A 12,650-nucleotide genomic window follows, 5' to 3' on the forward strand; every position below is an offset into this window, starting at 1 on the left:
ATTCCTGCATGCACAACGAGAAGGACGAGTAGTAATTTTGAGCCAACCCCTTCTTCATAGATTATCTTTCGACACTATGCAGTTTTTACCTCACTATTTGCTGGAATATCTGACTATTCACTTAGTTGATCTTCTGGATCGCTCGCCATTGTTTCGCAAGTGGCACGAAAGTGACGATGAGGTTGGTAAGGAGGTAGTCTCCCTCGCAGCCGTTTTTAGTATCGTCACGCAACGCTCCTCCCCACAACAACGAATGTGCAACTTGGAAGAAACGCGGGTCACGCAGGCTAGCCAGGGAGACCTTTTAGGATTTGTATCTTGTCATGAAAAAGAGGCAGATAACCGCGACACAAGGATATTTCACCGACTATCGCGACATGAAATTTAAACTTACCGCACACCGCTTGGACTCTGAAAACCGCAATACCGTACTTTGAAATAAAAATTACCGCAACACCGCACCAAAACTATATAACCCAATACCGCAATACCGCAAACCCTTACGCCTCCCTCTACCAGGGATACAAAGTTGGTAGCGTCAAGGCATTTATAAAGCGGTTGACGTGCGTCAATCAAAAATGTTTATTAGGCTCCCTAGTGATGCAGTTAGTGATGAAATTACTGGAACTGGCCTGGACTTCAGGGTTCCGTTGGCGAAGATTTTTTCAGAGTCCACAAATACAAGAACAAAACACTCTCAGTTCGTCTTTTCCGGGTTTGAACGGCTAGTCAATATCAGTCGTACCAGAGACCAAAGAGAGCTTTAGATTTGAGGACAAGAACGAGGACGAGATTTAACTTAAAGTTTTTACGCGCGTTCTCAAAAAAAAAAAAGACACTCCGGAAAGCTTAGCTCCATTTTAATTTTTTTCACTACAAAATTTAGTACGCGTATTTATACTGAAAGAGGTTAAGCCCTTTTCCGATAGCAAAATGATAAAAAATTGTTACATTTGATATCTTGTTCCCGCCACCAAGACATTCTCCCTAAAACTCGTAGTAGAATGACGACGGCTGTCACGTTTTCCCGCCAAAATGACGTTGGTTCTCAATACTTAGTATTGAAAAATCTAGCACCCGTAGTCGTCCTCGTCTCAGAATCTAAAGCTCTCTAATATTTGTTACTTATCTTTAGCATTAAAAGTTTATTAACTTTAATCTTACACTCTCGACCAAGGGCACAATTTCACAAGTTTCACTGTGTTTTTTAGTTCGCCGAGTCTCTTCATTTATTACTAGGACAAGTCCAGTTTGAATATCAAACAATTTAAACTTTTTCCATTTCTTTTTCATGGGTAGCACTTCCATAAAGATATAATTTGAACTAACAGGGGGAAACCGAAGCACCCCGGAGAAAAACCCCCTCTAATGTGCCTTCTGGTCTAACTGATTAAATATATAATATTTATTGTCAACCTCTGCATGTTTTCTATTTACTAATTTATTACTGTTTCCTTCTTTTTTGTTCGTAAAAAAAAAATCCTAATGGTGAGATAACCCATAAATAAAAACTACCTGTGTTAGACCATAACCAGGTGAGACTAGCTACCCGACTATAAAATAGGCAAAGTATATTATACCCGTACACAATGTCCTAAATAGAAGGATGCAAACCAGATCGAGATTGATACGTTGCCTACGTCCCCTGTCCTTTCTCTCCCCAGTCTCGCGCTCGATCCGCTGTCTCTGAAAACCCGAATTTTTTCTAAAACCGGTGTTATCAAGAGAGAATAAGCTACAATTGTAGCTCATTCTCTCTTGGTGTTATAAATCTGTCGTGTCCACTATGACCTTCAGAAACATAGTATCCTCTCGGACGTAGGCATGATCGTTTAATTCCGACAAAGGACAGAATGTAGGGCACCCACTAGCGATGTTTGTTTCTCTTTTTGGTCTCTGGAAGGATGAGCTGTTTGGGTCAGGTCTGAAGGAGTCGATCACGTGTTCTACGTTATTCTGATCCAGCAGCATGAACGTTACCTTCTGTCTGAATGGCCAGCGGAGTAACGCATCGTACTCACCACGCATGACAACAAAGAATACCGAGATGTGTGTCCCTCTTCCAATACCATCACCATTCAAGTAGATGCGCGCACACATCTTGTATCCATAGCGACTGGTAAAGAAACACGGGCTGTAAAATGACGTCTGATGCCCGGAGACGGCGTCTTGCCGTTTTTTAGCGAACTCGGTGATTTTCCAAAGCAAGATTCCATCGTGACTGGAGACTTCCTGCTGCCTCACATATTCGTCCAAATCTGTCAGCATAACATTACGAAGTGCTAGTGAGTGACTCATGGACTCGAACTGTCTTTGTAGCCGATCAGTTGTTCCATTCGAAGATTCCTGTTGCCTGGCTACGTTAGACACCTTTCTTAGTAGTTCTTCACTTAATCTATTTGCTTCAACGAGTAAAAGTTCGAGATTGGCTGTCTTTCCTTCTTCTGTAGTCATCCTCTGTAAAAGCTCTTTGGCGAGCGTTGAATCAAATGCTGTTGCTGAGTTTGAGCTATTCTGTCTAGAACTTTCCAGTTGCCTTATTCTTTCTTCTTGTTGTGCCAGTTTTGATTTTAGTCCTTCATTTTCTTTCAGTGTATTCTCAACTTGTTTAGCATAGCGTTCCAAATCTTTTTGTTTTGGTAGATTTACGCCATTCATTGACACGAGACCAGATTCCCGCATGGTCTTCCCAACCATCGAGAAGAGCTGCATTACGGTCTGAAATAGGAGCATCAGGTGACCGGAAGCATTTTCCTCTTCATGCATTCTTCGTTCCTGAAGCTTCATAGTCTAAACAAAACGAAAACGATGTAGTGTATTAATGCTTAGAAACTTTAATAAACACGCACCCTTCTAGAAATGTCCGAGTGACTGCTGACTTGGAGCATGCAGTCAAACTTCAAGCGGATTCAAAAGTGGTTCTTAGGTACCTTTGATCACAACTCAGTATTAGGCATTCCGGAGACTTCTTTTCTTCTCTTACCTGCACAATCTAAGGGCCTTTCAGTAGGAGTTTACCGTAGTAGACAAAGAAAGCATATCAGATCTCCCAATGACGTATACCCGCAGCCCCGCCACCACCACCACAACACACACCCACAAACAAGTAAGTAAGGCAAAGTAGTGGCAACTCCTTAAGTGTGGTGACCATTTACGCAAAAAGCTATCAGTGTCATTTTTTTTTTTCAACGTTGATCCATTTAATGCGCGATCCCCTCCTAACTGAAGTAATGTCAAGTATTTGCATACCTTAGTCTCAGGGCATCCAATTTGCGTCCATGGACAACTTGATTGTATTTCTTCACAGTCTCCATTTACCAGATCAATATGGGCACGCATCTGAGTAAGAAAGATAGTATAGGAGCTAGCTGTTAAGAACCCGTTTACACATTTACGCGTGCGTTGCAAATCAAATTTGAATCTGCAATCATTATTTCGAGGAGTGTGTAAGAACAGAACACCAAGGAGAAGAAAACCTCTCGGAACATAACTCACCTGAGAACGAGGTATGTCCTTTCTCCCACATTCTGTGCAAGTCACAGGGACGGAGGGACACTGAGATTCTTGGTGTTTCTGTGCACAATGAATTATGTATTAGTCATTAAGCTAGCGATCGCTCTGAACATACTTTCCAGGCTACTATAGTTTTAAATGGAGACCATTAATTTAGGTAAAAAGATCTCATGTTTATGAGACCTTTTATTAGCAACGATTTCTGACGATTTAAGACCGTAGGAGCTTAGAGGCATGAAGAAATTTCCAAAGAGTCAATAAGCGTCAGAAATTTGTTGTTGTAAAGGAAGATGTAAAAGTACGTTAAGTATTAAATCAATTAAGGATCCTGTTCCAAATGACGACAACTTAAGGGTAAACAACCGATTTCAGTAGAGTTATTCTTACCTCCAAAAATGAAAACTCAATAAGAGTTTGGCAGTGGTCACATTTTTCCATTCTGAATTGACACGACTTCTCAAGATGCTCCACCAGGCGTGATCTAGTCACCAGTTCACCGCATCCTGAATGCACGCATGGAACTTGAACATACTCACACACAGCCTCGTGATCCTAACACACGAGAACACGTAATTGACAATTATGACAATAATGGACGAGATAATAATAACGATAATTTAAAACAATACGCGAAGAATTGTATTGTAGAATCGGCAACTTTCCAGCTACGATCATTGTAAAACCAAAAATATATATAACTTAAAACTCAGAGAAAATGTTTTGTTGCCAATACCGAGAAAAGAAAGACGCGCACGATTAAAGTAATTTTGTTTTGTATTGGCGGAGACTTCATTAGCATAATATTGAAAAAGGACTATACTAAATGTACTTGAGCCAAATTGAAAATCGCTTTATTCCGATAATATTGTGTCACACGTTGATAACATTTCTGCTCCAAAACAAGGATTAAATAGTTCGCCCTATACTTCTTCGAGTAAATTGAAGATTGCTTTACTCCGATAATGTTCTTAAGTTTACGCGCGGATAAAACACGTAGGTAAATCTTGCGCCCTATACTACTTCGAACTAATTGAAAACCACTTTATCTCGTCTATCATATCTACATCTCTACGTATTTCGTAGATAATCCAGCTGATACAAGCATGGGCATCACAGAGGGTCTATCTGAACAGTAAAGCCTATGGTTGAGATGGGTGGTGTGTTTAGCACCATAATAGAATCAATAGCCCCAAGACAAGACAAAAAATCTCTTAAAGCGATCTTGGCACTTTCATGACAAGGTGTACGGTAGAAATGTTTTCATATATTTTTTGCCTCACGAGTGACCGCTTTTCAGTGTTTCAGGGCTACAGATTAACCCGACTGGGACGGCTCTTGTCAGTAGGGCTGTATTGGGTATAAATCATGACTTATTTGAACATCATATAGAAGCTTAGTTGTTACCTCTCGTTTTCTAAGCTGGTCTTTCCAATCACATCCTTCTTCTTGATGAATGCAATGGACCAACAGTGACTGTATCTCACGCTCGACAAAGCGGTCCAAAAATACCTGCAGAGTGATACGAAACAAAGTATTGCTACAGGAAAATAACAGTTTCCACTTGATCCATGCAGACTAAACGAAAAGGATGGCAAATAATGTGGAAGGCGACGGATAAGACAACATTAGGGCCGTTTATACGAGAGAAAATAAGCCGCGGCTTACTCTGGCCGCGGCTTACATAAGACGCGAAAGGAACCATTTATACGAGTACGGCTTATATTAGACGCGAACTGCTCGTATAAATGGTTCACGGCTTAGTTCGCGGCCAGATCAGTCCAATGATGACGTAGTTTGGTTTGGTGCCTCGTTTTGGGGTAATTGCGTTTGCATCTCGCAACAAAGGCTTGGGCGAGCAAAAAAGCTAAACGACTGGCTTTGGCCCGTAAAAAACGCTGTTTTTTTTCACTGTCTTTTTCATTTTAATTTAAACTGTCTCTTCGGTTAAGATTGGTTGTTGGGTTCCCAGGTAATTAATTGGTCAAACAAAAAATTGGGAAACTTATGCGAAAACCCCGACGAAAGATTCGACAGCGATCCGTTGAGTGTTTTCATCGAGATGTCCCCGCAATCTCAAGCTCGCTGTATATGAGCAGGATTTGTTTTTCTTCTGGGGCACTCCACACATTTCTTTTTTACGTGAATCTCTATCCGCCATTTTCCACCTTGTAAATGTAAATGTAAACAAAACTCATTTTCCCACCACTGCAACGCGCGTCTCTCGGCCGTGAAGGTCTGGGATATAATTGAAAACAGAGCATGCGCAGCAGTCGTTCACGGCTTCAGCAAGCCGCGGACAACGTTTTGAGTGCATTTATACGAACACTTTCACGTTCGAGGTAAGCCGCGGCTTGGAGAAGCTCATCCCAAAACCCCTCGGCCAGGATAAGCCGCGGCTTGAGCTGGCCTTGGGTTGAATAAGCCGTGAACATAGATTTTGTACCATTTATACAGGGTGTTCGCGTCTTATGTAAGCCGCGGCTATAGTAAGCCGCGGCTTATTTTCTCTCGTATAAACGGCCCTATTATGTGTCCTGTTTAGGTGATTTATTACAGCTACAGGGATTAGAATCAGGCCTACGACAAACCTTAAACCTCAGATTCAAGTTGAAAAGTTCTCAAATTAGAAAATGAGAAGATAAAAATTGTCCAAATTACTTTTTGCGCATGAACGTGACATAAAACTACTTTTCTATGGGTAGATATCATGAACAGTAAATGACGAAATCTTGGTCACGTGGTTCAAATTGACGTTTTGCCGTTTGCGGTAAATGACTCTCTATTAACAGTATAATAGGACGTCAGCGGTAAAATGGCACCACTGACGTCCGCTATCGGTCCATTTATGAGCTTTTTGTATGATATATGTGGCTAGTGATGTGACGGTAGAGGTGGACGACAGCAGCAGAGAGACTTACCTTACTCTTTTCAAACAAGAGTGTGGTTTTGCGTCCCCTTCGAATTAACTTGAGAAAGAAGGATGTCGCCGCCCATAGACGCGATCAACCAAACCGAGACGTGATCTTACAATTATTTAAAGACCTTTGGTTCTTGGTTCCGCCGGTTTGAGCCCGGGGCCTCTCGCTTAGAATTTTAGCGCTCTTCCAACGGAGCTGAAGAAAAGTTAAAGGATCGAAATGGGGTGGGACGGGGTGAGGGTGGAATGAGGATATAGCATCATAACTGGGTGGCGAGCGGTTAAAGGTACGCAGACTAAAACGGAGCTGTGTCATGTTTCAGACCGCCGTAGTATGTGTTTAGAAGATCTCTAACGACAAATTTCATTATCGAAAAAAAGGCAAACCTGTTCTCCATGAATATCTGATCCATCGATGATGCACTTTCCAACTTCTTGCCTGTAAATTTAGTAGGGACAGGATCAGTGTGTATCAACCAGTTATAAGAAGAATATTTACATTGTAATTACCTGGAATTTATCTGTTTATCATTTGCCAGTTAACTGTAGTAAATTTATTATTATCTTGCATGACACCCGTTTCTCGAAAGTTCCGGTAACTTTTCGCGCCCCAAAAGCTGTGTTGTAGGTTTGCGGAAACTATGAGTAAACGAAGAAAAATTGAACGGTTTTTGAGCAAGGGACTGTGATACTATTCAACAGGTTTTGATTTCAAAGTTTGCCTTTGCGCCCGCAAAGTTACTGGGCCCTTCGAGAAACGGGCCCCTAGCCCCCGTTGTTGAAACGTTGGATAGCGCTATCCACCGTTTTGGTGTGAAAACGGGTATACACTTTGCCTATTTTGCTCTGGAATTGGGGATGGGTTTTGAGGGGATTGCGGAGTGTATAAACGTATTTATCATTTCAATTCCAAATGAGAAAGAAAGAAAGAAAAATATGCGAATTCGAAATGGATTTGAATAATTTTTGTGTTTGCACTCTAATCTAAATTATGATAACATAATTTCTGCCTAAGGGCCAGGTCTGAAAACGGGTATGGATTTTGGAGATCTAGTCTGAAAACGGGTGTGGAAAATTACATCTTTGGTCTGGAATTAGGTCAGGATTTGGAGAACCGGCCAGCACACCCCCACCAAGAATTCCCAGAAGTACCCCCCCCCCCCCCCCACACCCCACCCCGGGTATCCACCTTTTGAACAACCTGGCGCTTGAAGTATAGTTACCGTATTTATCTGCGCCACATTTGCCACGCAGCGATCCGCAAAATTGGTAGTCATTTGTATTATATCAGTCATTTACTACAGTATATTAAACTATTTACTTAAAGAGTTGCATATTTCAGGCTGCCTAAGACAATGCCAAGACCTAACGTACTTACCTAAGAATGGTTTCCACACATGTCTTACAGTATCTATGACCACACGCTATTGTTTGAACAGCTTCTCTAAGAAGACCCTGACATTTAGGGCATAAATGTTTTTTATCGATTTCTGATCGGTCCACAGAAGATAACTCATATCCAGGCATTATACGGCTAAAAGTAGATGCAGAAAAGAAACAAACAATCAAACAAACAAAATTGCTTGCCGTAGTTTCTGGGAAATGACATTCTTGGTGAAACACCTCGAACAACAAGCAAATATTGGTCACGTTTGAATATGTTGTACAATCGAACACATAACTATTCGCCGATTCCGAAGGCATGAGGTAACATAACATAGGGTATCATCACCTTTATTTAAACCTCGGTAATCAAATAATCGAGTAATAACAGCAAGACAAACATTATCTCTGCTTTTGTTTTCTGTGGAGGCATGTTGCCAGATCTAACTCGTTCCAAGTCGCCTTCATAACGTGCGCGGCACGGGAACACGCAACACATCAAGCTATGTAAGGGCTGGAAATGGAGCGCGAGGTTGCGCCTCCGCATCACTCCTTGCTCCCCACCTCAACCTGTTGTTTCGCGCACACTGTAAAGACGACTGGGCACGAGTCAATTACCAGATAACCCGCTATGACGTTCATATCTAGTACAAACATTGACCAATAAGATTACAGGCCTGATCTTGCTCTGTAAATGGAGAAACGTTCTTGGCAGTTGCGTATAGACACCCCGTCACTACCTCACTAGTCCTGATAAGCAACCAATGGTGGCGTTGGGAAATTCCTGCTGTTTTCTTTTCTTTTTTTTTTTTTTTTTTTCACGTTATTAATCACACCTGTTCACTGAGTTGGATAAAATACTTCGAAAATTATTCTTCTATCAAATCTTTCCTGTAGTTTAAATATATGATTTGCATATATTCTTTTCGAAAGCAGCACATAGAGACTCTTTATATGATCCTAATAAAAATTCATTCATTTGCTAACATTTACCTACCCGCCTAATCATTAACTGTGTGACAAGAGATTTCTGAGGACCACTGCATCAGTTATCATGTCAAGGAAAAAGAGCTAAAAACCTCGGCCATTCACATTCTAGGATCAGTACACAATCGGTACACAATCCCGGACGAAATTTGTAAAAAAGAGAGATGTGAAGATCTTGTAACATATGCTGAAAATGTAAGTTTGGAAAAAGGAAATCATCCTTATTTTGAAATTTTAACTACGTCAGATTGTTTGTTCCTCATTGTGACTGAATGATGTCTTGCGTTCCGCTCATTCCAATTGGATTCTTCTTGGTTGCCTATAAGAAGGCCCCAACGATCGCTTTTACTAGAAAGCTATAATTAAGCGCGTTTACTACCGGGACTGGGATTTCAGCAGCAAGGCAGGTACTCGTCTACGTAAAAAATGCAACTGTCGACCACAGTTTTACATTCTCTATGCACATAGATATTTTGGACAAGACGTGATAAAATGTTCAAAGCTCAAGTAGACCGCATTCTTTCGCACGTATCACAATACCTATAATATGTTCCCTCAAGTACCAATTTACGCACGCACCTAGCCTTAACAAATTAACGATCACCAAAGGAATTAAAGGCGCTTATTGTCATGGCTGTCTGGTTCATTTTGTTTAATGCCATTCGTTACGTCACGTTGCCAAGGTAGCAAAATTTCTGGATGACAACTAAAAATTAACTAAAAAAGTGAATTTGCACTGTTTCTAAAGTTCATCGATCTTATTCAGTTTCGTAAGTTGTAAATTGTCCAATGTTGACGGCATTTTCTGGGGTTGAATCCGAAAGGACCGTATCTAAGTTTAGAAAAACTAAAATAAATTTTTTTGTGATGCGGTTCACCTACTCTTTAAAGCGGGCGCGTGAAGTCTAATAGGAAGTTTCATGTCTCAATCGTACAGCGATGGCTGATAAATTTACAAAAAAGCGTGATACACGTGCAAAGTTGTTGTTTTGCTAATATTAAAAGAGTATTAGTAATTAAAATACTAAATACTTTTTTGCCGTTCTCAAGAGAGAGAAGCGACGACCGGAAATACGTCTGCGGTTCGCAGGCTATACTTCGGTGTGGAAATTGAGAAATTACATGAATGACAAAATCAAGAAGAAAAAATTAAGAAGTACATAAAACTAAAAGCCTGTGGACGCATCTATTGACCGGCCTGTGAAACAGCCACTGTAAACATGTATTTAACACCTCAGGTTGCAACTCACTCGTTTAATGCAAGACTTCAAGGATTCTAAGTGTTGTGGTAAAGTCACACTCTCTAAGCAAACGTTTTTCTCCTCTGTTGAATGCTGTGGTATTACCAAGTCGATTCGGTTACTCACACACGCTGCCCATCTCTATCTAAAATGAAATTTCTTACAACACATCTACATAAAGGCAGCGAATAAATGTTCTGGAAAGTGGCGGTTGCTATGGCTTGTTGCACAACATTTGTTCGTAACACGGCACGAAAATTCAGGGGAAGGAGATTAGGTACCGGTAAATAACTTCCGGAAAAACCGGGTTCTTTCCAATGCAACGAGACTTTCTAAACCTAATCTTCTTCACTTCATACGAACGTCTTCTGTAAAAGAATGTTGAGTTCTCATACCCGAAAATAAACGTTCTGATGTAGTCACGGCAAACTGAGTGAAAATAAGCAAAGTATCCTGTGTCTACTATAACTTGCGAAAACTTGACCTAAAAATACAGAAAATATAAAGGTCCACTTACATCCAATGTTACGATCTTTCGCCTTAGCCTTGCATGCAGGACTGTGCTTATGGTAGAATATTGCACACTTAAAGGCATGTTAAATATATATATCCTGTAAATCTAATAAAATTTCAAATTCAAACGGAAGTTACGTGACAGCGTCCTATTAGCTCAGCAAGCACGTGACTTCGTCCAAGGTGACTGGACCCAACCGAAAGGCTAAGAAACGAAATAAATTGAGAACAAATGCCAGCCGGCAGGAGGAAATGTAGCAGGTTATCTCACACGCGTGGTAAATGAGTTTAATAGAAATCTACTATGTATGAGTCTGTTCGACCAAATGCTTAAATGGCCGCTTTTAGCGCTTTCTTTATTTGCTTTCAGCGACGACTTAGCGCCGATATTACGTACGTATTAACACTTAATCTGTGTTGGGGGTGGGGATAACATAAATTTGAATAACGCGATCGAGAGCTATAGGGGATTCCCTGAACCTCAGGTAAATAACCCAGAAAGAAAGTTCGAAAATCGTGGCGGCATGTGGGATTGGAGAAATATAATTATACAAAAGATCCCGCACGGAAAACTACGCATTAGTATATAACCTGAGATCAGGCCCAATTTTAGCAGAAACAAACTTATAGATCTTGATCTAGAGCCATAATGGCCATTATGGCTCTTGATCCTGTTCTCTGGTTAAAGCATAAGAAGAAAAGAAAACATGCACAGCGTGTACCCAAAAGAAGTTTCTGCATTGACATTATGATTTTCTTGTAATTTTTTCTATGTTGCTGTAGACAATTGCAGAGGTCAAGGACGGACAAGTACTCATATGTAATTTTTACAAGTGATTCAGTTGCTTGCCGTTTTTCTACTTAGTGATAATTTATCCTGTCAGTTACTGTGCTCACATTTTGAGTGGCTCCTCCTAATTGTTCTTCAGTAGTTTTAATGAACCAAAGTTAATCGTGTAATTGATTGCTTGCATAGTCTGTCCCTTTCAGTTAAAATTGAAGATTTCGAAAAAGTACTTCATATATGGGATGGCTTAACAAGACTCCTGGGACCAGACTGCAAGTAGCCCAGTCAAAGTAACAGACGTCAAGAGAATATTTCGGAAGTATTGTTGAGAGACTGTTGTGATATGTTGATATGTTGTGACTGTTGTGAGCCTGAATTTCAATCTTCTCTTAAAGCACTCTGCATGATCACTACTGTCTACTGCTGAGGTCATTACCCGCGCTGAATTCGATGACGTCTCTTCTATAAAAGTGACTCAAGAAAACGACTATAAAAATAGTGCCACCGTTTTAAGGTTCGCTTTAAAGCATTTGTGAAGGTGCAAAAAGGCATTGCCGCATAATTTAAAAATTTGTCATTATTAGTAAGCTTAAGCGTGATGTTTTTGGCACTTTTAGGGATGCGTGTGTAAACATGGATAAAGTGAATCCGGGCCCCCAACAAATTCTCAAAACTTTTATTATAAAATACCTCTTTAGCTTGTATGTTTTGTTACTGAAACCCGCCCTCCCCAGTTACACAATTTACTCTCCAATTCTCTCCCCTCCTCCGTCCCAGACATCATGTTTATGAGCCTCCCCCATAAGCCTCGCGAGTTTCTGCCATAAAAGTGTTTCTAGTATGTTTTGTTTTCCCAGTATAGGTGCCAGGGGAACCTGACTGAACTTTGTCTTTTCATAAATTGTGCGTAGATATGTACGTGAGTAAGTTCTCTATGGTATTATCACATGACCTGTATCGGGCAGAAAACAAAACATAGCATTAAAATAAGATAAAGGGGTGCTGATTGGCTGATTGGCGGGTCTACAGATGTATGTTGATTTCACTCACGTGCTAGCTGAGTATAGATGACTATGCAGTGACGGCAGAGACAAGATGCTAAAGTCATGACCGCTCAAGCACAACAAACATTGCTTCACTGACCGCCAGGAACATAGCGATGATGTTCGAGCATATTTATAGCGTCGCCTCATTTATCGTGATGCTGATCGTACGATTCCTTGTTACATAGACTAGACTACTCCAAAAAGAGATTAATTTCAAAATTAAAGAATGATATGCTGTTCCGAAAACCTGAGAAATGGTTACA

General features: G+C 40.6%; 2 protein-coding genes across 2 annotated transcripts in view; both read right to left on the reverse strand.

The window, feature by feature from the left end:
- LOC140927793 (TNF receptor-associated factor 2-like) overlaps nt 1-12,650 on the reverse strand; it is a 122,226-nt gene that overhangs the window by 97,555 nt on the left and 12,021 nt on the right. The window lies entirely within an intron of this gene.
- On the reverse strand, nt 1,063-10,621 carry LOC140927790 (TNF receptor-associated factor 2-like). The gene is made up of 8 exons (XM_073377473.1): nt 10,559-10,621; nt 7,809-7,964; nt 6,818-6,869; nt 4,918-5,022; nt 3,901-4,065; nt 3,496-3,573; nt 3,250-3,339; nt 1,063-2,790 (listed from the first exon to the last, which is right to left on the reverse strand). Exons 2-8 carry the CDS (start codon nt 7,955-7,957, stop codon nt 1,765-1,767), a joined length of 1,665 nt encoding a protein of 554 aa, XP_073233574.1. The 5' UTR covers nt 7,958-7,964; nt 10,559-10,621; the 3' UTR covers nt 1,063-1,764.

The sequence above is a fragment of the Porites lutea genome, chromosome 2, assembly GCF_958299795.1.
Source record: "Porites lutea chromosome 2, jaPorLute2.1, whole genome shotgun sequence".
Classification (NCBI taxonomy): domain Eukaryota; kingdom Metazoa; phylum Cnidaria; class Anthozoa; order Scleractinia; family Poritidae; genus Porites; species Porites lutea.

Coding starts and splice junctions, on each gene's coding strand:
- LOC140927790 (XM_073377473.1), bottom strand. CDS start 7,957: ATGCCTGGATATGAGTTATCTTCTGTGGACCGATCAGAAATCGATAAA. Junction 6,870..7,808: donor TGTGTGGAAACCATTCTTAG/GTAAGTACGTTA, acceptor CTAAATTTACAG/GCAAGAAGTTGGAAAGTGCA. Junction 4,066..4,917: donor ACCAGCTTAGAAAACGAGAG/GTAACAACTAAG, acceptor CTCGTGTGTTAG/GATCACGAGGCTGTGTGTGA.